The sequence below is a fragment of the Tachyglossus aculeatus genome, chromosome 26 (assembly GCF_015852505.1).
Source record: "Tachyglossus aculeatus isolate mTacAcu1 chromosome 26, mTacAcu1.pri, whole genome shotgun sequence".
NCBI classification, from domain to species: domain Eukaryota; kingdom Metazoa; phylum Chordata; class Mammalia; order Monotremata; family Tachyglossidae; genus Tachyglossus; species Tachyglossus aculeatus.
In genome coordinates this window covers 1,471,460-1,493,839 of record NC_052091.1, presented here as the reverse complement: position 1 = coordinate 1,493,839, position 22,380 = coordinate 1,471,460, and the positions used below count along the sequence as shown (strand labels likewise).

The 22,380-nt window shown below is 58.8% G+C and overlaps 3 protein-coding genes across 4 annotated transcripts; all 3 read left to right on the top strand.

Moving 5' to 3' along the window:
- Nucleotides 1-869: 869 nt before the first annotated feature.
- INAFM1 (InaF motif containing 1) lies at nt 870-1,614 on the top strand. The gene has a single exon (XM_038767642.1). It carries the CDS (start codon nt 870-872, stop codon nt 1,404-1,406), a length of 537 nt encoding a protein of 178 aa, XP_038623570.1. The 3' UTR covers nt 1,407-1,614.
- A 6,484-nt stretch (nt 1,615-8,098) lies between these two features.
- On the top strand, nt 8,099-11,955 carry C5AR1 (complement C5a receptor 1). 2 transcript variants are annotated; one of them, XM_038766848.1, is made up of 2 exons: nt 8,099-8,159; nt 10,310-11,955. In XM_038766848.1, the coding sequence occupies exon 2, from the start codon at nt 10,328-10,330 to the stop codon at nt 11,366-11,368; it is 1,041 nt and encodes a 346-aa protein (XP_038622776.1). In that variant the 5' UTR covers nt 8,099-8,159; nt 10,310-10,327; the 3' UTR covers nt 11,369-11,955. The 2 variants fall into 2 exon arrangements, with proteins under 2 accessions (XP_038622776.1, XP_038622777.1); XM_038766849.1 differs by lacking the exon at nt 8,099-8,159 and adding an exon at nt 9,320-9,352.
- Nucleotides 11,956-13,487: 1,532 nt separating this feature from the next.
- Nucleotides 13,488-20,691, top strand: LOC119945706 (C5a anaphylatoxin chemotactic receptor 2-like). Its single transcript, XM_038766847.1, has 2 exons — nt 13,488-13,574; nt 19,636-20,691. Exon 2 carries the CDS (start codon nt 19,651-19,653, stop codon nt 20,689-20,691), a length of 1,041 nt encoding a protein of 346 aa, XP_038622775.1. The 5' UTR covers nt 13,488-13,574; nt 19,636-19,650.
- The last annotated feature ends 1,689 nt before the right edge of the window (nt 20,692-22,380 follow it).

Below are 22,380 nucleotides of genomic sequence, written 5' to 3'. Positions count from 1 at the left end.
GGGAAGGAGGGGTAGCTGGGTCAGGTACTCTGTAAGGAGGGAACTGTGGCATAGGTGGGGGGCAGGGGTAACTGGCCCAGGTTTCTGGTAAGGGGGGGGAGCTAGGTATTCTGGTAAGTGGGGGGAGCTAGCCTAGGTACACTGGTAAGGGGGGAGCAGTGTGGCATAGGTCGGGGGCAGCTAACCTAGGTATTCTGGTAAGGGGGACAGTAGTGTGGTATGGGTGGGGGGCAGCTAGCCTAGGTATTCTGGCAAGGGGGGGAGCAGTGTGGCATGGGTGGGGGGCAGCTAGCCTAGGCATTCTGGTAAGGGGGACAGTAGTGTGGCATGGGTGGGGGGCAGCTAGCCTAGGTATTCTGGCAAGGGGGGAGCAGTGTGGCGTGGGTTGGGGGGCAGCTAGCCTAGGCATTCTGGTAAGGGGGGAGCAGTGTGACATGGGTGGGGGGCAGCTAGCCTAGGTATTCTGGCAAGGGGGGAGCAGTGTGGCGTGGGTTGGGGGGCAGCTAGCCTAGGCATTCTGGTAAGGGGGGAGCAGTGTGGCATGGGGGGGGCAGGGGCAACTGTGTGGTGGGCGGAACGGAGGGGCTGAGGCGGGATGGAGGCAAATGGGGGTGGCGGGTCCAGAGCCCGGGCCCCCTGGAGCCCCCCGACCCGCCCAGAGTTTGGGGTCCGGGGGAAGGCGGCGAGGCCGGGCCCCGATGGCCCTTGCTCCCGCCCTCCCCAAGCAGGCTGGGGAGGGGGAGGGGGCGGAGCCGGGGGGAGAGGCCGGGCGGCCAGGGGCCCGGAGCCGGAGGAGCCCGCCGCAGCCACCCCCGCCCCGCCCCGCCTCTCCCCGCCTCTCCCCTCCTCTCCCCGCCTCTCCCGGCGGCATGAAGCCCCGGGACGGGCCGGGCTCCGGCTCGGGCTCGGGCTCCGGTTCGGGGTCCGGCTCCGGGTCGGGATCCGGGTCCGGGTCCGGGCTGGAGCCGCCCAGCTACGCCGGGGAGCGGAGCCGGGGCCGGGCCCGCCTGCTGCTCAGCGCCCGCCAGCACCAGCGCTGGGTCCGCGTCGCCACCGTCTGCGCCTATTTCCTGTGCGTGTCCCTGGCGGCCGTCCTGCTGGTCATCTACTACGGCTTCGTCTGGGAGCCCAGGCCCCCCGCCCCCAGCCCCTCCCCCGCAGGAGGAGGCCCCGCAGGAGGAGGCCCCGCACCAGGCCCCGCACCGCTCGGCGCCGCCGGACCCTGCCACCCAGCCTGCGGCCCGGACCCGGACCCGGCCCCGGCCCCGGAGCCCGGCCAGGACCCCGGCCCGGCCCCCGGCCCCGAGGGGAGCCGCAGCGGCGGGAGAGGAGCGTCCGGCCGCGGCCCGCGAGGCCCAGGAGTGAGGGGGCCCGCGCTGCGGCCCCGGGACCGGGGGACGTTATGACATCCTCCCCCCCACCCCACCCCGGATTGGGTGCGTCTCCCCGGGACTGGATGGCCCTCCTCTGCACCCCCATCCCCGGACCGGGGACCACCCCTCTCGGCGTTGCCCCGGGATTAAGGGCCCCCTCTGTGACCCCAGAGGAATGGAGACCCATCACCGGATTGGATGCCCCACTACCCTGTCCCCCCCCCCCCCCCCCGCCAAGATTGAGTCCCCTCCCCCGGGCCCGGATGCCCCACTGCGCCTCCTGCTAGGGTGTCTGGACGCCCACCCGGCCGACCTTCCGCCTCGCTTCCTTCGTCCAGCACGCCCGGCTCCACGGTGGGGACCCAAACCGCTCTGGGGAGAGACCCCGGCCGGAGTCCCCCTTCCCCTGTAATTCCAGGCCCCGGCCCCTCCCCCTGGCTACCGGGGGGGGGTCATCTGGGCCCAGCCACCCCCTCCCCCTGTAATCCCAGGCCCCGGGCCCTCCCCTTCTCCACCCGGGGGTCAGCTGGGCCCAGTCCCCCCTCTCTCTGTAATCCCAGGCCCCGGCCCCTCCCCTTCTCCACCCGAGGGTCAGCTGGGCCCAGCCCCGGCCCCTCCTCTTGTCCACCGGGGGTCATCTGGGCCCAGCCACCCCCTCCCCCTGTAATCCCAGGCCCCGGGCCCTCCCCTTCTCCACCCGGGGGTCATCTGGGCCCAGTCCCCCCCCTCTCTCTGTAATCCCAGGCCCCGGCCCCTCCTACACCCGAGGGTCAGCTGGGCCCAGCCCCGGCCCCTCCCCTTGTCCACCCGGGGGTCAGCTGGGCCTAGCCACTCCCTCCCCCTGTAATCCTAGGCCCCGGCCCCTCCCCTTGTCCACCCGGGGGGTCAGCTGGGCCCAGACACCCCCTCCCCCTGTAATCCCAGGCCCCGGGCCCTCCCCTTCTCCACCCGGGGGTCATCTGGGCCCAGTCCCTCCTCTCTCTCTAATCCCAGGCCCCGGCCCCTCCTACACCCGAGGGTCAACTGGGCCCAGCCCCGGCCCCTCCCCTTGTCCACCGGGGGTCATCTGGGCCTAGCCACCCCCTCCCCCTGTAATCCCAGGCCCCGGGCCCTCCCCTTCTCCACCCGGGGGTCATCTGGGCCCAGTCCCCCCCGCCCCGTAATCCCCGGCCCCTTCCCTTCTCCACCCGAGGGTCAACTGGGCCCAGCCCCGGCCCCTCCCCTTGTCCACCGGGGGTCATCTGGGCCTAGCCACCCCCTCCCCCTGTAATCCCAGGCCCCTGCCCCTCCCCTTCTCCACCCGGGGGTCGTTGGGCCCAGTCCCCCCTCCCTCTGTAATCCCAGGCCCCGGCCCCTCAGGCCCTTGTCCACCGAGGGTCAGCTGGGCCTGGCCACCCCCTTCCCCGACCTTTCGTTCTCCGTGGCTCAATCGGGGAGCGCCGGGCGTCTATCGCAATAAATGAAGGCTGTCCCCCGATGCGGGGTAGTGTGCCTGTCTGCGGGGACAATTCGGGGGGTGAGGGGGGGAAACTGGGTGGGTCATTGGGTACTGCCCCTCGCCTCCGGGCCCAGCTGCCTCCCACGGGAATGGTGAGCAGCAGGTGGGTGCGCTTAGTCCAGTGCTCTGCACACAGTAAGCGCTCAATAAATACGATTGATGATGATGATGATGATCCCGCAGCTCTGGCTGTCTTCCTGCTCCTCTGCGGTGCCATCCCAATTTCACCGAGGTAATTAACGCAGCGGGCATCACGAGCCTGAGGGCGCCCCTTCGTGGCCACAGGCCGACACTGCAGTTGTGCCCGAGGCCGACCTTCAGAGAAGCAGCGTGGCTCAGTGGAAATCAATCAATCAATCAATCAATCAATCGTATTTATGGAGCGCTTACTGTGTGTCGAGCACTGTACTAAGCGCTTGGGAAGTCCAAGTTGGCAACATAGAGAGACGGTCCCTACCCAACAGTGGGCTCACAGTCTAGAAGGGGGAGACGGAGAACAAAACCAAACATATTAACAAAATAAAATAAATAGAATAATGTACAAGTAAAATAAATAGAGTAATAAATACGTACAAACATAGATACATCATCATCATCAATCGTATTTATTTAGCGCTTACTGTGTGCAGAGCACTGTACTAAGCGCTTGGGAAGTACAGATTGGCAACATATAGAGACAGTCCCTACCCAACAGTGGGCTCACAGTCTAAAAGGGGGAGACAAAACCAAACATACTAACAAAATAAAATAAATAGAATAGATATGTACAAGTAAAATAAATAAATAAATAAATAGAGTAATAAATATGTACAAACATATACATATACAGGTGCTGTGGGGAAGGGAAGGAGGTAAGATGGGGGGATGGACAGGGAACGAGGGGGAGAGGAAGGAAGGGGCTCAGTCTGGGAAGGCCTCCTGGAGGAGATCAGCTCTCAGTAGGGCCTTGAAGGGAGGAAGAGAGCTAGCTTGGCAGATGGGCAGAGGGAGGGCATTCCAGGCCCGGGGGATGATGTGGGCCGGGGGTCGATGGCAGGACAGGCGAGAACGAGGCACGGTGAGGAGATTAATAATAATAATAATAATGATGGCATTTACTAAGTGCTTACTATGTGCAAAGCACTGTTCTAAGCGCTGGGGAGGTTACAAGGTAATCAGGTTGTCCCACGGGGGGCTCACAGTCTTAATCCCCATTTTACAGATGAGGTAACTGAGGCACAGAGAAGTTAAGTGACTTGCCCAAAGTCACCCAGCTGACAATTGGCAGAGCCGGGATTTGAACCCATGACCTCTGACTCCAAAGCCCGGGCTCTTTTCCATTGAGCCACGCTGCAGCAGAGGAGTGGAGGGCGCAGGCTGGGCTGGAGAAGGAGAGAAGGGAGGTGAGGTAGGAGGGGGCAAGGTGATGGACCGCCTTGAAGCCGAGGGTGAGGAGTTTCTGCCTCATGCGTACGTTGATTGGTAGCCACTGGAGATTTTTGAAGAGGGGAATAACATGCCCAGAGCGTTTCTGGACAAAGACAATCCGGGCAGCAGCATGAAGTATGGATTGAAGCGGGGAGAGACAAGAGGATGGGAGATCGGAGAGGAGGCTGATACAGTAGAGCCCGGGCTTTGGAGCCAGAGGTCATGGTTCAAATTCCGGCTCTGCCACTTGTCAGCTGTGTGACTTCGGGCAAGTCACTTCACTTCCCTGGGCCTCAGTTACCTCATCTGTAAAATGGGGATTAAGACTGTGGGCCCCCCGTGGGACAACCTGATCACCTTGCAACCTCCCCAGCGTTTAGAACAGTGCTTTGCACATAGTAAGCGCTTAATAAATGCCATCATTATTATTCAGAGTGGGACACAGAGAGAAGAAGAATTACAGTATTTGTTAAGCGCCTGCTCTGTGTTGAGCCCTGTTCTAAGCGCTGGGGTAGATACGGAGCCCATTGCTGGGTAGGGACCGTCTCTATGTGTTGCCAACTTGTACTTCCCAAGCGCCTAGTACAGTGCTCCGCACACAGTAAGCGCTCACTAAATACAATTGAATGAATGAATGAATGCCAAGAACTGGGGTTAGACACAATATCAACAGGCCCCGCATGAGACTCACAATCTAAGCTCTGCACACAGTAAGCGCTCAATAAATACGATTGAATGAATGAATGAATGAGGAAGAATAGGTAATTATAATAATAATAATAGTATTTGTTAAGCCCTTACTATGTGCCAGGCACTGTAGTAAGCGCTGGGGTGGATACAAGCAAATCGAGTTGGACACAGTCCTGGACCCATGGGGGGCTTATAGTCTCAATCCCCATTTTACAGATAAGATAACTGAGGGACGGGGAAGTTAGTCATTCATTCATTCATTCAATCGTATTTACTGAGTGCTTACCGTGTGCAAGGCACTGTACTAAGCGCTTGGGAGAGTACAGTACAAAAACAAACAGACACATTCCCTGCCTGCAACAAGCTCACGGTCTATAGAGGGAGACAGACATTACAGGGACTGTCTCTATATGTTGCCAACTTGTACTTCCCAAGCGCTTAGTACAGTGCTCTGCACACAGTAAGCACTCAATAAATATGATTGATTGATTGATTAATATAAATAAATAAATAAATTACAGGTATATACATTAAGTAGCCTGGCATAGGGGATAGAGCACAGGCCTAGGAGTCAGAAGGTCATGGATTCTAAGCCTGGCTCCACCACTTGTCTTCTGTGTGACCTTGGGCAAGTCACTTCACTTCTCTGGGCCTCAAGTTACCTCATCTGTAAAATGGGGATTGAAACAGGGAGCCCCCCGTGGGACAGGAACTATGTCCAACCTGATTTGCTTGCACCCATCCCAGCGCTTAGTATAGTGCCTGGCACATAGTAAGCGCTTAACAAATGCCACAATTATTAATACATACATATGCAAGGTAGTGACTTGCCCAAGTTCACACATGAGGCAAGTGGCGGAACAGGGATTAGGATCCATGTCCTCTGACACGGGGAGGGGGGAGAGAGAGAGAGAGAGAGAGAGTGTGTGTTTTGGGGCCGGGCATGAGGGGCACAGCTCTGACCAGGAAGCGTGAAGGAGGGGGGCTCTGACCCGGGAGCCCTGTTTGGGGCACACCTTGGGGGTGAGAAAATGTACAGTCAGCTGCGAAGAGCGATAAGGGACAAATATGAACCACAAAATTCCCCGCCCGGCCGAGGCAGGACCGGAAACGGAGTCGGAAGTTGGGAAGGCCTCAGCCAATCCCACAGGGAGTTTGCTGCCCCAAACTCCAAGTCCTGCCATGGGCGACGGGCAAGGGGGCCTGGATGAGGCGGTGGGAAGAACTGCCCCAGCCGCATCCCCTCACTTGCCCTCTTGCTTGGGATTTGAGGACTTGGTGGCGGCTTCGAGACCGGGCAGGGCCCCCTAGGCTGGCATCAGGGCAGACTGGGCCCGGCCCTCCCCATCCTGGGTGAGAGAGGGGAGGGCCAAGAGCCAGCAAGTCCGGTGGAGCGAGGCTGATAGTCTGGGGGCTCTGGAGCGTGGCGAGAGGATGTCTGAGGTCTGACTGCAGCTGGGCACGGAGAAGTACATGCTTCCGAGCTGAAGAGTAGGCTGGCGCTGCAGCAAGAGGGATGGTGGGTAGATAGCCGGAACAAGGGCCAGCTTGGAGAGAAGGAGGCGGAGGTTCTGGAGAACTACAGGGCCTGACGTAGAGATTAACGACTGAGATTATTAAACAGAGGCCAAACCACAGGGGCCGGTTGGAGTGATTTCAGATGCTCGAGATCCCTCTGGGGTGTGCACACTGAGGGGCGGGGGGGCGGGGGGACGGGGACTGAAAGCATCTGAGCCGCTGCAAGAAAAGACCATCCTAGTTCCCGCCGGCTTCTCTCACCACCCTCCCCTCGGCCCTCCGCTCCAGGTAGGATCCGAACCTGGTTCTCAGGGGGGCATCCTCTGTAGCCCCCTCCGCCAACCCCCGCTCCTTGCCCCACCCTCCTGCCTCGCCGCTTTCATAAATGCCCAAGGTGGGGCTGGGTTGCCTCACTCGGAAATTGGGGGAGGGGGCGGGAGGGAGGGAGGGAGATCCCCCGAGGGGCTGGGGGGAAACTCGGGAAGCTGGTGGATGGAGTGCCATGTACAGGACGGTTCCCTCGGGCCCCCATCCCTCTTCCTCCTCCCCCTGAATCCCGGGGGTGAAAGGGCCGGTTGTACGGCTGGAGACCCCCCACCCCTTCTGTCACGGTGGGCTCGGATGAAGGGAGCTGAGGGAGGGCAGCCTGGACCCTCCCTCCACGCCCTGGTTTTGTCCATCGACTTGGACCCCGCAAGTTGGAGAAGTGAGGTTCATTTGCACGGGCTTTGTATCTCATTTGCACGATTCATTTCTTGTTTAAATCCCCCTTCCCCCCGGGATGCGCCCCCAACTCCTCTCCCCTCCCCAGCCCGACAAGGGCTGCTCTGATCCCTGCCAACGTCCCCGGCCCGGGGAGGGGCCGAAAGCTGGGGATCTCCCCTCACCCCCCGACCCCAGGCAGTCTTCTCCGCCTGATGCTGTTGAGGGCAGCAACTTCCTCTCCCTTCCGGACCTTAAAAGCCGCAGAGAGAGGCCGGGCCGGGGATTTGGGAAGCCGTCCGGTACATTGCCACAGCTCGCGGTAGGAGGCCGCTCGTGGGGTGAGTGTGTCCGGGGACGGGGCGGCCGGGGGGAGAGGGGGTCCTCTCTACCCTGGGAACCCCCCTGGTGGCTCCATCCCCTGGGCCCCACTCCCCTTCCCAACCTTCACCTCCCACCACACATCCCCATCCCATCCCCGACCTTCAGGAGAAATCTCGATGGCCGATTCTTAATAATCGTTATGGTATTTGTAAGCGCTTACGAGGGGCCAGCCACTGTACTAAGCGCTGGGATGGATACAAGCAAATCGGGATGGACACAGTCCCGGCCCCATGGGGGGCTTCCCCTTCCGTGTCCCCCTGGTTGACCAAGATTGGGAGTCGCCAGATTAGGTCTAATAGGAGGGGCAGTGGGGCGGGAGAGGCAGTGCGGGAAGGAATGGGGCCAAGAGGGAGGTTACTTGGCGACCAAACTTTGTTCCCACCTCCGACCCCCACAGCGGGCGAGGGAGGGGGCCCAGGAGGGCGGAGTTAAGGATTTTCCCCCAGCGGATCCCAAGCCGTTCACCATCCCGCGAGGCAGAGGAAAAGGGGAGAGGGGTGGCAGACGTCGGTAGTCCTCGGCTGGGAGAGGCGCAGAGGCCTTGGACAGCTCCCAACCCCGAGGGACAGACGGCCCGAGAGACTTAGGTGGGCCCGGTTGGTTGCTTTGTTTGATTTAAGAAGGAAGTCAGCCGGTGGGCTCTGGTGAGGGCGATTTCACACCAAGATCTCATGCTGGGAAATCTCAGAAGCCCCAGAGGCAGCTGTCAAGCCGTGTTCCCTCTGGGTCCCGGCCCAGAGGCAGAGGGAACAAAGGCCCCTGCCCTCGGGGGGCTGCCAGTTTAGGGGTGGGGGAGGAAGCTATGTGACCTCCCAGAGAGCCGGTAAGTCCTGAGGAGGGGGCTTGCTGGCGCTTTAATGGGAAAAGCTGCTTGGAGGAGAGGGTGGGGAAAAGGATTTCGAAGGAGGGGAGAGGTTTGGGTGTGGCACCTTTCAAAGAAGCGGTCATCCTTTGGTGCGCTCAATAAATACGAATGTTGGAGTGAGTGAGTGATGTCGGGGAAAGGAAGGAAGCTTAGGACCATTCATTCCTCAGTTCACAAGGAGCAGAACGCTGAACTGGATGCCCCGGGGGTGCAGAGTGCTGTGTCGGGAGCCTACTTTGGGTGGAAAGCTAGTAGCAGCGGTAGCAGCAGTAGCGACAGTCGTAGTGGTAGTCGTAATTGTATTTATTGAGTGCCAATGGAGCACCGTGTATTGGGCGATGGAGCAAAATCGGCACAAAGTAAGCGCTCAGCATTGAATGAATTGAATGAATCTCCCGCCCACAAGGAGGGAATGGGGGAGGCAGATATAGAGTCACGGAATATGGATAGATACCCTGGCTCTGGGAGGGTGGAGCGAGCGGGCGGAGAGCCTTGAACTCGGTGGGAAGGAGTCCGTGCTGGATGCCGGGGGAGAGGGTCCCCTCCAGGCCGGAGGCAGGGAGGCCAGCGGAAGAGACCGGGATGATGGTCCAAATGCGCTCTGAAAATCGGATGCACGAGCAGAATGAGAGTGAGGAGGCGAGGAGGATGCCAAGATCGGGGGTTTAGGTCCTAGGGAGGGTGGAGGGAGTGTCGACGGAGACGGGGAAGTTAGAGGAGAGGAAGAAGTTGGAGGGCGGGGAGGGGGGAGTCGAAGAGTCGGGTTTCGGACTTGTTGACTCTGAGATCCCTGGGGTGGAAATGGCCTGGAGGCAGGAGGAGGAGCGAGGTGGGACAGCGAGGGCGAGGTCGCGGCTGGAGAGGTAGATTTGGGAGACAGCTGCATCAAAGGGGCTGCCGAAACTGTGGGAGCCGGTGAGTTCCTAATGAGAGGAGTGGGGGACGTGTTCAGGGGCCCGGAGCCTGATTGAGCCTGATTGAGCCGAGGTTGGTCACTCGACCGGACTCCCGGGGAAGGGGGTGGACATGGACAGAAGTGCAGTGGGGCTGAGAGAGGGGTGAATAAAGGGTATAAATCCAAGTGCTCATGGCGAAGGTTTCTGACTGAACCCCTTCCCGACTCCCTGAATCCCCATGCAGGATTGACCCCTGGTCCACCCTACAGGGAGCCAGGGGTGGTCCCAGGCTCCCAGGTCCCAGGCTCCCAGGTCCCAGGTCCCAGGTCCCAGGAAGGGGGTGGTCCCAGGCCGGGGAAGAGAGGGGGGCGGGCAGAGGGCGGAGAGAGAGGGTCGCCACCAACGATCCACAGTCAAGACGCGGGGCCACCAGGGAAGGCCCCGGGCAGTGCGGGGAGGGACGGGAATCCCCCGCCCCTCCGGGCTGGGGGGTTGGGGAGGACTCCCCTTCACCCAGGGCCGGACCCCCTATGCCGGTCATGGGTTCAAATCCCGGCTCCTCCAATTGTCAGCTGTGTGACTTTGGGCAAGTCACTTCACTTCTCTGGGCCTCAGTTCCCTCATCTGTAAAGTGGGGATGAAGACTGTGATCCCCACGTGGGACAACCCGATCACCTCGTATCCTCTCCGGCGCTTAGAGCGGTGCTCGGCACATCGTAAGCGCTTAACGAATGCCATTATTATTATTTATTATTATTCTTATTGTGCCGGCCAGGAGAGAGCAGCGCCACCCGAGAGGCCCTTGCCAGCGGGGAGGGTCGCTTCAGCCCACCCCCGTTCGGGCCCTCCCGTCTCCGCAGCCTCGGCGGATGCCACGGGAGAAGGCGGGGGGGGAGAGAGAGGGAGGGGAGAAGGCTCCGAGGGGGCGGGGGAAGGGTGTGTCCGCCTCCCTCCTTGACCCCTCGCCCCTCCGCAGGCAGCCGACACCGGGACGATGGCGACCCCGGTCTCCGAAAGCCCGTCGGTGTCCCTCAGTTGGTTGGACTACAACTCCGGCTGGGACGACGAGGGCGCGCCTTCGGGGCGGCTGTCGGGGACGGACGTGATAGGGCTGATCATCTACGCGGTGGTCTTCGTGGTGGGGGTGCCGGGCAACGCGGCCGTGGCCTGGGTGACCGGGGCCGAGGCGCGCCGGACGGTCAACGCCGTGTGGTTCCTGCACCTGTCGGTGGCCGACCTCCTGTGCTGCCTGTCGCTGCCCCTCGTGGTCGTGCCCCTGCTGCGGGATGGCGACTGGCCCCTGGGCGACTTCGCCTGCCGCGTGTTGCCCTCGCTGATCCTGCTGAACATGTATGCCAGCGTGCTGCTGCTGACCGCCATCAGCGCCGACCGCTGCGCCCTGGCGCTGCGGCCCATCTGGTGCCAGAACCACCGCACCTCGCGGCGGGCCTGGGCCGTGTGCGGGGCCTCCTGGGCGCTGGCCCTGCTGCTGACCGTGCCGTCCTTCGTCTACCGCAGCGTCCACGAGGAGCCGTTCCCGCCGCGCACCGACTGCGGGCAGGACTACGGCGGGCAGAAGGAGGTGGAGGAGGCCGTGGCGGCCGTGCGCTTCGTCTTCGGCTTCCTGGTGCCCCTGGCCGTCATCGTCGGCTGCTACGGGGGGCTGCTGGCCAGGGTCTGGGGCCGCCGGGCCACGCGCTCCCCCAAGACGCTCAAGGTGGTCGTGGCCGTGGTGGTCGGCTTCTTCCTCTGCTGGTGTCCCTACCAGGTCAACGGGCTGCTGCTGGCCAGCTCGAAGCCCACGTCGGCCCTGCACCGCCGGGCCTTGGCGGTGGACAGCCTCACCGTCTCCCTCGCCTACATCAACTGCTGCCTCAACCCGGTCATCTACGTGGTGGCCGGCCGCGGCTTCCAGCACCGCTTCCGCCGCTCCCTGCGCTCCGTGCTCTGGCGAGCCCTGGCCGAGGACTCCGTGGGGCGCGACAGCAAGTCCGTCACGCGCTCCACGGTGGACGAGAAGAGCTCGGGCCTGTGAGGGGCTTCGGCCCGGCCCGGCCCGGCCGGCCCGTCCACCCCCGGGGGACTCTTCGCCCCGTGTCCCCGCCCCCGACCCCGAGCCTGCCCCCCCGGGAGGGTGCGGTGGGGCAGGCGGAGGAGCGGGCCGCTCCGGGCCCTGGGATCTACGTGTCACTCGAGGCCTGCTTCCGTCCCGGTCGCAATGGCCCGGCTTCTCCTCCCACTCCGGGCCCTGCCTGTCTCCTTCGGAACTCCCCACCCCGCCTCCAACGCCTCCTCACCGGCCTTCTCCTCCCTTCACCCACCCCCTCGGATCCTCGGCCTCTCCCAGGTGTCGCCCGCCTGCCCCTCCGCCCTCGCCCTCCTCGACCCCCTCCACACCTCTCTGGTCCTCGTTTCCCTCACCTCTCCGACCCAGTCCCTTCCCCATCCTCCCCGTCGCCCCCCATCTGGAGGCCCTCTCCCACCTAATCCTTCCAGCCCCTCTTTGGCCCTTAATTTACGGTTTCTCGATCCCCTCGCCCCCGGAGGCCCGTTCGTTTCGGGAGGGGGATACAAGGGTGTGTGTGGGGGGGGGGGGGGTCCTCGTTTTCCCTCTTTCATTAAAGTCGGAGACACGAGGTCGGCGGCGCCCGGCGTCTTTGCCTCGACTCCCTCCCGGGTGTGGCGGGGCTAACCGTCTTCTGGCTCCCGTTTGGGCCGGGGGCCGGGGTGGGGTGGAGAAGAGGGGCTTCTGGAGCAGCTACCCGCCCCGGGCCGGGCCGGGGCCCTCGGGTGGGGCAGGGTGGCCGAAATCCACAATCATCTGTGCTGTGTCAGCACCCAGCCAAGAACCGAGGCCGGACAGGGCCGGAAAGAGGAAGGGACAGTTGCCCGTGGTCCCCTCCCCCTCCCCTCCGCGCGTCCCCCACCCCTCCGGTGGCGGCCACCAATGAGTTCATCCGAGAGGAACAGCCCCCTCCCTTCCCAGGCCAGTCCCCCCTCCCGCCCTGGGCCTGAGCGGGTGGGGGCCGGACAAGGAGGCGAGGACACACTGGAGGAGGAGCCCGTTGCCAATGACCACAGGGCTGCTCTTTCCTTTGCCCTGCTCTGGCTTTGGCCCTGTCCCTCGCCCCCATCCCGCCCCTCTTTGCCCGTCTGAGGGGTGGAGAGGTGAGGGCCGTGGGCCTCAGACCAGGGCCTGCCTTAGGGAGCTGGCATACTGGGGCAAACGATAAGCGTGAACACCCCACTCCCGCCCGCCTGCTTGCCTTTCCCCTCGGACTGGGCCTCGCCCTCCTTCTCTCCCTCTCCCCACAACGGCTCCTGTGGGCCAACCCGCCTCAGATCCACCTCGACCTCCCCGACTCCCCATGAACCCTCCCCCCCACCTGCCTGGCCTGCGGGAGTCAGTTGGGGGTCGACTCAGAAACCCGTTCGAGTTGGACTCCTAGGCACCTGCCCTCTCTCCCCCCATCTCCTGTTCCAGAGTCTCCTTCTTCCAAAGAGCCAGGAGGTCCTTCCTGTTGTCTAACCCTCATCCCTCCTGCTGCAGGGCAGCTCGGTTCCTCTGTCCCCAGCCCCAGAGTCTCTCGGATGGGGTGAGGAAGCGGGAGACGGAGATCTTGCCTCTCCGTATCTGGGGCCCGTGGGAGTTGTAGGGGGAGGAGAGGGGTTGGGGAAGAGGGGCCCAGGACCCTCTAGGTGAGAAATTCAGACGGAGCAGAAGGGCGGGGGCCTGAAGAAGGGAGTGTGGAGGGGGAGTCAGGACACCCGACTGGTGGCGCAGCAGTCAGAGATCCGAAAATTGACTCCGCTCTGGCTCCGACTCACAGGGGTGGATGCGGAATTCGTGAGTAAGAGCTACCTAGCCGGTCCCAGGACCGGGCCGGGCCAGGCCGCCGAGCCGGGGGAGATTTCCCTCTTCTCCGGACCCTTTAACGTGTCCGTTGCTGCTGTTCCGGGGCCGGAGACATCTCTCAGGCGGACAGGCAGGTCCCGTCCCCCCGCCCCCCGCCCCACCGGCGCTCGGGACAGGGGCGGGGGAGAGAGCGGGGGGTTGGGCGGGCTGTTCTATCGGGGCCTCCTGCCTGCTCGGGCCGAGGGGAGTTTCAGAGCCCCTGGGGTCCCGGGCTGGAATCTCCCCGAAAGGGGCCCCGACCACCGTTTCCCCACCGCCCCCTCCCCCTAAAGATACCCAGCCTCGAGCCTGGCACAACCGCGCTGCCCCTTCAACGTCCTAGCAGGTGGGCGCTTGAGGTCTGGGTGGGACCCAGGAGGGCGAGGGAGAGAGGGCAGGGGGAGCAGGAAAGGGGGTGGGGGGCAAGAGGGGAGGGTAGAAGGACAAGGAGGGAGAGATTTCCTATAAAGCTACGCTTGGAGGTGGGGACATTCGTTGCCCCCCTTCTCCCCACCGCGACACCCCAGAATCGGGCGGCTGAAAGGTGGGCGCTCTGTGCCCGCTGTCTAACTCTGGATGGTGTCTCTGGTTCCCAGAATCGCCCCCGTCCTTCCGTGCCCTGACCCTCGGACCCTGCCAGGCCGGGGGTTGGGGGTGGGGAGTGAGTGAGTGAGTGGAAACAGGGTGGGCAGCAAAAGCGGGGGCTGTCGCAATGCCCGGCGACTTCCTCTTTCCCGGCCTAGCCTTCCTGTTGTTTCACCCACCCCTCCCCTCTACCCCCCGACAATTTCGACCGATTTCGATTGCGTATGGCGTTACCGGGGCAACAGGGACCCTGCTGGATCCAACCCATAATAGCCGTGAACTGATGGCCATCACAGTCCGGGGGGAGGGGGCAAGGACCGAGGACAGTCGTGGGGAGGGGGGCGATGCAGGGCCCGTTCGCCCGTTCATTCAGTCGTATTTATTGAATTGTGAGCCCCCCATGGGGCTCCTTGTAATCACCTTGTAATCTCTCCAGCGCTTAGAACAGTGCTTTGCACATAATAAGCGCTTAATAAATGCCATTATTATTATTATTGAGCTCTGACTGGGTGCAGAACATTGGGCTAAGCGTTCTCTCCCGCCGGCCGGTGAGGGAGCTGGGAGCCTGGGTTCCGGAGAGAAGGCTGAAGGACCCGGCCCGGCGGTCGGGCTGGCCGGATTTGGGGGCGAGGGAGTGGGACGGGAGTCGAGGGCACCACTTAGGATTTAATAATAATTATGGTATTTGTTAAGCGCTCACTGTGTGCCAAGCGTTGTACTAAGCGCTGTACTAAGCTGTCCCCCACCTCCTCCCCGCGCAGAGAAAGGGGATCCAAGATGGTCTTCCCCTGTCCCCGGCCTCGGCGGGGATCCGCCTCCCGGCCACCCCCATTTTTAGACTGTGAGCCCACTGTTGGGCAGGGACTGTCTCTATATGTTGCCAATTTGTACTTCCCAAGCGCTTAGTACAGTGCTCTGCACACAGTAAGCGCTCAATAAATACGATTGATGATGATGATGATGATCCCCTCTCCATGCCGACTGGTCCTCCTTCTTCCGCTCGGAGTGCCAACGTGTCCGTCCCCAGAGACCCCGTGCAATGCCTGCATAACCCGGGATCCAACCCGGGAGCCCCCTCACCCCTCTGCTCTCCCCGTCAGACAGTCCATCGTACTTTGTAATAATGATGATGGCATTTGGTAAGCGCTTACTATGTGCCAAGCACTGTTCTAAGCTCTGGGGGGGGGGGGGATACAAGGTGATCAGGTTGCCCCACGTGAGGCTCACAGTCTTAATCCCCGTTTTACAAATGAGGTGACTGAGGCCCAGAGAAGTGAAGTGATTTGCCCAAAGTCACCCAGCTGACAAGTCGTTGAGCCGGGATTTAAACCCATGATCTCTGACTCCTAAGCCCGTGCTCTTTCCACCGAGCCACGCTGCTTCTCTAGTTGTACTCTTATTGTAACTATTGTACTTTCCCAAGCGCTTAGTACAGTGCTCTGCACACAATGAGCGCTTAATAAGTACGATCGAATGGATGAATCGTATTTATCGAGCACTTACTCTCTGCAGAGCGCTGTACTGAAGGTTTGGGAGAGTACGCTATGACAATATAACAGCTACATTCCCTGCCCATAACGATCTTACAGTCTAGAGGGGGAGGCAGACGTTAATATCAATAAATATATTACGGATACGGACATAAATGCTGTGGCTGCCCACAACGAGCTTACAGTCTAGAAGGAGAGACAGACATTAATATCAATCAATAAATTGCAGATATGTGCCTAAGTGCAGTGGGGCTGGAGCAGGGGGGAATGAATAATCAGCGTCCCACCCAGCATTATCTCTTGCCCCAGTCAATCGATCCATGACATGTATTGAGCACTTACTGTGTGCAGAACACTGTACTAAACGCTTAAGAGAGTACAACACAAAAAGGTTAGTAGACACATTTCCTGCCCATTAATATAAAGAAATTGCGGATATGGACAGAAGTGCAGTGGGGCTGAGGGAGGGGTGAATAAAGGGTATAAATCCAAGTGCTCACGGCGAAGGTTTCTGACTGAACCCCTTCCCGACTCCCTGAATCCCCATGCAGGATTGACCCCTGGTCCACCCTCCAGGGAGCCGGCTGGTTGGGGTGGGGGTGGGTCAGGCTGATGGGACAGGGGGTGGGTAGCACTGATGTAGCAAGCCAAACCTTCCCCCTGTTCTCCCATGTAGGGAACCCCCGGATTGATGCAGGGGCTCGTAGGGTTTAAGACCAGAGCCTCAGGGGGACCCCTAAATCACGTCCCCTTTTGACCTAAACAAGGTCGTTGCTGCCTGGGGCGTCATAAAAGCTAGGTTCATTCCCAAACCGAGAAAACCGAGAAACCGAAAAGAGAAGCAGCGTGGTGTAGTGGATAGACTAAGGGCCCGGGAGTCAGGAGGTCATGGCTTCTAATCCCGGCTTTGCCACTTGTCTGCGGTGTGACCCTGGGCAAGTCACTTCTCTTCTCTGGGCCTCTGTTCCCTCATCTGAAAATGGGGATTGAGATTGTGAGCTCCAGTGGGGCGAAGACTGTGTTCCAGTCCATTTGCTTGTATAATAATGATGGTATTTGTTAAGCGCTTACTATGTGCCTGACACTGTTCTCAGCGCTGACACTGTGCTTAGTACAGTGCCTGGCACATAGTAAGCTTTTGATAAGTACCATAATTATTATTATTATGGCAACCCAGGCCGTTATGAATAGCTCTTAAAGGGAAGGCTGCCCTTTATATTGCGGAGAATGGGACGGTCAAAGAGAGGATCTTGCCTATACCCAGGGCTCCTTTAACATCTTGGCTTCCTCAGCCGTTTTTTCAGTTAGTCCTCCTGTGGGTATAGTGATTAACACTGATAGCTGCTAATCACCACTAGCTCTTTCCCACCCCCCCACCCCACGTTGATCTCTCATTTTTATGGTAGTTGTTAAGAGCTGATTGGGAGAAGTGATAGTGAATAGAAAAAGGGAAAGCTTGAAGTTGAACAGGCAGATAATAATAATAATAATATTTGGGGTATGCTAAGTGCTTACTATGTGCAGGGACAGATAAGCAATTTAGGTTGGACACAGTCCCTGTTTCAAGTGAAGCTCACAGTCTCACCCCCATTTTACAGATGAGGTAACTGAGAGAGAAGTAGTCACTTGCCCAAGGTCACACAACTGACTAGTGGCAGAGCTGGGATTAGAACCCATGACCTTCTGACTCTCAAGCTTGTGCTCTATCCACTACACCATGCCGCTTCTCAATAATAATTTAGGGTATCTGTTAAGTGCTCACTACGTGCCAAGCACAGAGATACAAGCAAATCAGTTCGGACATAGTCCCTCTTCTGGCTCACGGCCTCAATCCCCATTTTACAGAGGAGGTAACTGAGGCCCGGAGAAGTGCGGTGACTTGACCAAGGTCACACTGAAGTGTGTGCAGACAAGTGGCAGAGGTGGGATTAGAACCCATGACCTTGTGACTTTTAGGCCCGTGCTCCATCCACTAGGCCATGGCGGGATTAGGTGGAGAGTTCGCCTTCCTGCTGGAAAAATTGACTGGCGTGTGTGTGTGTGTGTGAGTGTGTGTGTGAGTGTGAGTGTGAGTGTGTGTGTGTGTTTACTCAACTGGGTACTCCCCAGCTGTCAACTGTGGAGTATCCCTAATAACTGGGGGGCAAGTAGGAGAGCACCCCGCCACCTCCCTAACAGTAATCATAACTATTTTGATATTTGTAAAGGGCATCTCCCTTAAGCATTCATTCATTCATTCAGTCGTATTTATTAAGCTCTTACTGTGTGCAAAGCATTGTACTAAGCGCTTGGGAAAGTACATTACAACAATAAAGAGTGATAATTCCTGCTTACAGTGAGCTCACAGTCTAGAAAGGGCCAGGGGGAGACAGACAGCAATACAAATAAATAAACTGACTGATATATACTGTCATTTATACTGTACTGATAAATGACAGATGTATACTGTACTGTGGGGTTGGGAGAGTGGGTAAGAGCAAAGCAAAGGGTGGCCTCCCTCCATTCATTCATTCATTCATTCATTCAATCGTATTTATTGAGCGCTTACTGTGTGCAGAGCACTGTACTAAGCGCTTGGGAAATACAAGTTGGCAACATATAGAGACGGTCCCTACCCAACAGCGGGCTCAAAACAAAACATATGAACAAAATAAAATAAATAGAATAGTAAATATGTACAAGTAAAATAAATAGAGCAATAAATATGTTGTCTTCCTCAATCAAAAGACACCTCCCTAATCAAATAGTTACTAGTGCAAAGGAGGTAACTGAGACAGAATTTGCAATTTCTCTCCTGGCTAGAAATGCCTTTAGGGGTGGTGATTTTAACAAGTTTCTGAAGTTCTACTGCATTAGATTTTGCTAAATTGGCAAAAGAGGTATATAAGCAGGTAGAATACAAACTATACGGGAAGCAGCCTGGTGTAGTGGGTAGAGCACGAGCGCAGGAGTCAGAAGGTTGTGGATTCTAATCCCAGCTCCTCCACGTTTTTTCCATGTGACCTTGGGTAAGTCATTCACTTCCCTGTGCTTCAGTTTCCTCATCTGTGAAATGGGGATTAAGACTGTGAGCCCTGGGTGGGACAGGGACAGTGTCCAACCGATTTGCTTGGATCCACCCCAATGCTTAGTACAATGCTTAGCATGCAGTAAACGCTTAACAAACACCAGAAATATTTATATTATTATTATTATTAGTTAAATGCTTACTATGTGTCAAGCCCTCTTCTAAGCACTGAAGTAAATCCAAGTTTCCTAGGCGTTTTGGGTCTCACAGGGGGAGGGAGAACAGGTAATGACTCCCCATTTTACAAAAGAGGAAATTGAAGGACAGAAAAGTTAAGTGACTTGCTCAAGGTCACTTAGCAGGCAAGTGGTCGAACTGGGGTTAGAACCCAGATCCTCTCACACCCATATTCTCCCCACAAAATCACGTTGCTTCCCCTCCCTCTTCCCCTTCCCCTCCCCATCCTCAAGGTGGAAGGACCTGGGTTCTAATTCTGACTCCATCACTTGTCTGCTGTGTGAACTTGGGCAAGTCACTTGGCTTCTCTGTGTCTCTGTTTCCTCATCTGCAAAATGGGGATTAAGGCTGTGAACCCCACATAGGGCTGCATGTGGGACGGGGACTGTGTTCAACCTGATTATCTTGTATTTACCCTAGCACTAAGTAAGGGCCTGGCACATAGTAAGTGCTTAACAAATACCACAATTATTATTATTATTATTATTCCCCGCAATCACCTTTGCTTTCGGAAGAGAAAGCCACAGGGCAGAGGGTGGGGAAGACTGGGAGAAACAATTGAAACAATGTGGCCTAGTGGAAAAATCATCAGCCTGGGAGTCAGAGGACTTGGGTTATGATACTGGTTCTACCCATTGTCCGCTGCATGACATTGGACAAGTCATTTCACTTATCTTTGACTTAATTTGCTCATCTGTAAAATGGAAATTAAGGCTGTGGGACACGGGACACGAACATCTGATTATCTTGTCTCTACTCCAGTACAGTGGGGAGGGGTGTTCTTGGTCACCCTGGTCCAGAACCCCTGTCTCTGCCATGGCCTGTGGACGAGGACGTGGCAGAGCAGCCCAGAGAGAGCGTCACCACCCAAGATGTGGCCCCCAGTGAGAATGGTGGCATCAGACCCTCCGTTCCAATCCTTCCGTCTCCGCAGCCTCAGCAGATGCCATAGGAGGGGGGAGGGAGAGACAGGACCGGGAGAAGGCTCCGCAGGGGTGGGGGAGAGGGGACGCTTGGGTCCCATGGGCAGTGGAGGGGTGTTGAGCACCGTCTCCCTCCTTGATCCCGCGCTCCTCGCTCCTTCACAGGAAGCAGACGCCGGGATGATGGTGACCACGGTCTCCGAAAGCCCGCTGGACCCCGCCAACTCGTCGGACTACAGCTACATCTTCTGGGACGACGATGACACGTCTTCGGGGCGGCTCTCGGCGACGGACGTGGTGGGGCTGACCATTTACGCCGTGGTCTTCCTGTTGGGGGTGCCGGGCAACGTGGCCGTGGCCTGGGTGACCGGGGCCGAGGCGCGGCGTCGGGCGGTCAACGCCGTGTGGTTCCTGAACCTGTCGGTGGCCGACCTCCTGTGCTGCCTGTCGTTGCCCCTTCTGGCCACGCCCCTGCTGCGGGATGGCGACTGGCCCCTGGGGGACTTCGCCTGCCGCGTGTTGCCCTCCCTGATCCTGCTCAACATGTTCGCCAGCGTGCTGCTGCTGACCGCCATCAGCGCCGACCGCTGCGCCCTGGCGCTGCGGCCCGTCTGGTGCCAGAACCACCGCACCTCGCGGCTGGCCTGGGCCGTGTGCGGGGCCTCCTGGGCTCTGGCCCTGCTACTGACCTCCCCGTCCTTCGTCTATCGCACCATCCACGAGGAGCCGTTCCCGCCGCGCACCGAGTGCGTGCAGGACTACGGCGGGGACGCCCAGGCTGAGGGCGCCGTGGCGGTCACCCGCTTCACCACTGGCTTCCTGGTGCCACTGGCCGTCATCAGCGGCTGCCACGGCGCGCTGCTGGCACGTTTGCGGGGTGGTCCCATGCCCCGGCCGCTGCTCCTTGTGGTAGTCGTGGTGGCCGGCTTCTTCCTGTGCTGGTGTCCCTATCACATGGTGGTGCTGGTGGCGGCGAGCGCGGCTCCACAGTCCAGCCTCCTGCATCGGGCCCTGCAGGCCGAGCCCTTGGTCTTGGGCCTGGCGTTAAGCCAAAGCTGCATGAACCCAATTCTTTTCCTGTGGGCTGGACGGAGCCGGCTCCGCCAGTCTCTGGGTGCAGCCCTGCTCCGGGCGCTGGGGGATGAGGGAAGTTGGGGGACAGCGGGGGTGGCTGACAGCAAGACAACGGGTGACAGGGAGACCACAGAGGAGCTGGTCTAGGCAGAATATCTCCTCTCCCCCTTATCAGTCCAAAACCAGGAGGGGAAGGAATTGGGATTGGGGGTGCTGGCGGCTCAGAAATGGGCCCTGTATCCTGTAGGGAGGTTCCAAAAATACGGGTCTCACCCTCGGAGGAGAAGAGGGGAGGGGATGGGGGCCCAGTGGCACAGGTTTAAAGGAGGAGTGATTTCTCTGTATTGAGACATTAAACACACCGCAGTTCCTGTCTTCGTCAGTGGTTCAGGTCCGGTCTGTGGTAAGACGCCCGTATTGCTCCAGGTCCTCAATTATGCCAGGCAGACCAACCCTGGGAGCTGGGGGATTCTCCGCGGACAAAATGAGAAACCGAGGCATGGGTCCGGGTTCCTCTCCCGGGGTAAACAAGTCGCACACAGTCATAATAATAATAATAATAGTATTTGTCGAGCGCTTACTACGTGCTGGGCACTGTACTAAGCACTGGGGTGGATGCAAGCAAATCGGCTTGGACACAGTCCCTGTCCCACATGGGACTCACAGTTTCGATACCCATTCTATAGATGAGGTAACTGAGGCCCAGAGAAATGAAATGACTTGCCCAAGGTCACACAGCAGACAAGTGGCAGAGCCAGGAATGAGAACCTATGACCTAATGGCTCCCAGGCCCGTGCTCTATCCACTACAATACACTGCACTTTAGAAGCAGCGTGGCTCGATGGAAAGAGCAAGGGTTTGGGAGTCAGAAGTCGTGGGTTCTAACCTTGGCTCTGCCACTTGTCTGCTATGTGAACTTGGGCAAGTCACTTAACTTCTCTGGGCCTCAGTTACCTCAGCTGTAAATGGGGATTAAGACTGTGAGAACAAGGTGATTACATTGTATCTACCCCAGCGCTTAGAACGGTGCTGGACACATAGTAAGCGCTTAGAGAAGCAGCATGGCTCAGTGGAAAGAGCCCGGGCTTGGGAGTCAGAGATCATGGGTTCAAATCCCGGCTCTGCCACTTGTCTGCTGTGTGACCTTGGGCAAGTCACTTCACTTCTCTGAGTCTCAGTGACCTCATCTGTAAAATGGGGATTAAGACTGTGAGACCCACGTGGGACAACCTGATCACCTTGAATCCCCCCCAGCGCTTAGAACAGTGCTTTGCACATAATAAGCGTTTAACAAAAATGCCATCACTTAACAAATACCATCATCATCATCATTATTATTATGTACGATTGAATGAATGAATGTGTGCAGAGCACTGTACTAAGCGCTTGGGAAGTACAAGTTGGCAACATACAGAGACGGTCCCTACCCAACAGTGGGCTCACAGTCTAGTCCGGTGCTCTGCACATAGGAAGCGCTCAATAAATACGGTTGAATGAATGAATGAATAGTGGCAAGAGCCCGGACTTGGGAGTCAGAGGTCATGGGTTCGAATTCCGGCCCCGCCGCTTTTCAGCTGTGTGACTTTGGGCAAGTCACCACTCTTGGGCCTCAGTTCCCTCATCTGGAAAACGGGGTTGAAGACTGTGAGCCCCACGTGGGACAACCTGATAACCTTGCGTCTCCCCCGGCGCTTGGAACAGTGCTTGGCACATAGTAAGCACTTAACAAATATTATCATTATTATTACACCACGTTACATCAGCCCCGGAGGACACGGGCTACCCCAAGGCCCGGGCCGGCGAGCAAGAACCAAGGCGGTGGGGTCGAGGGAAGGG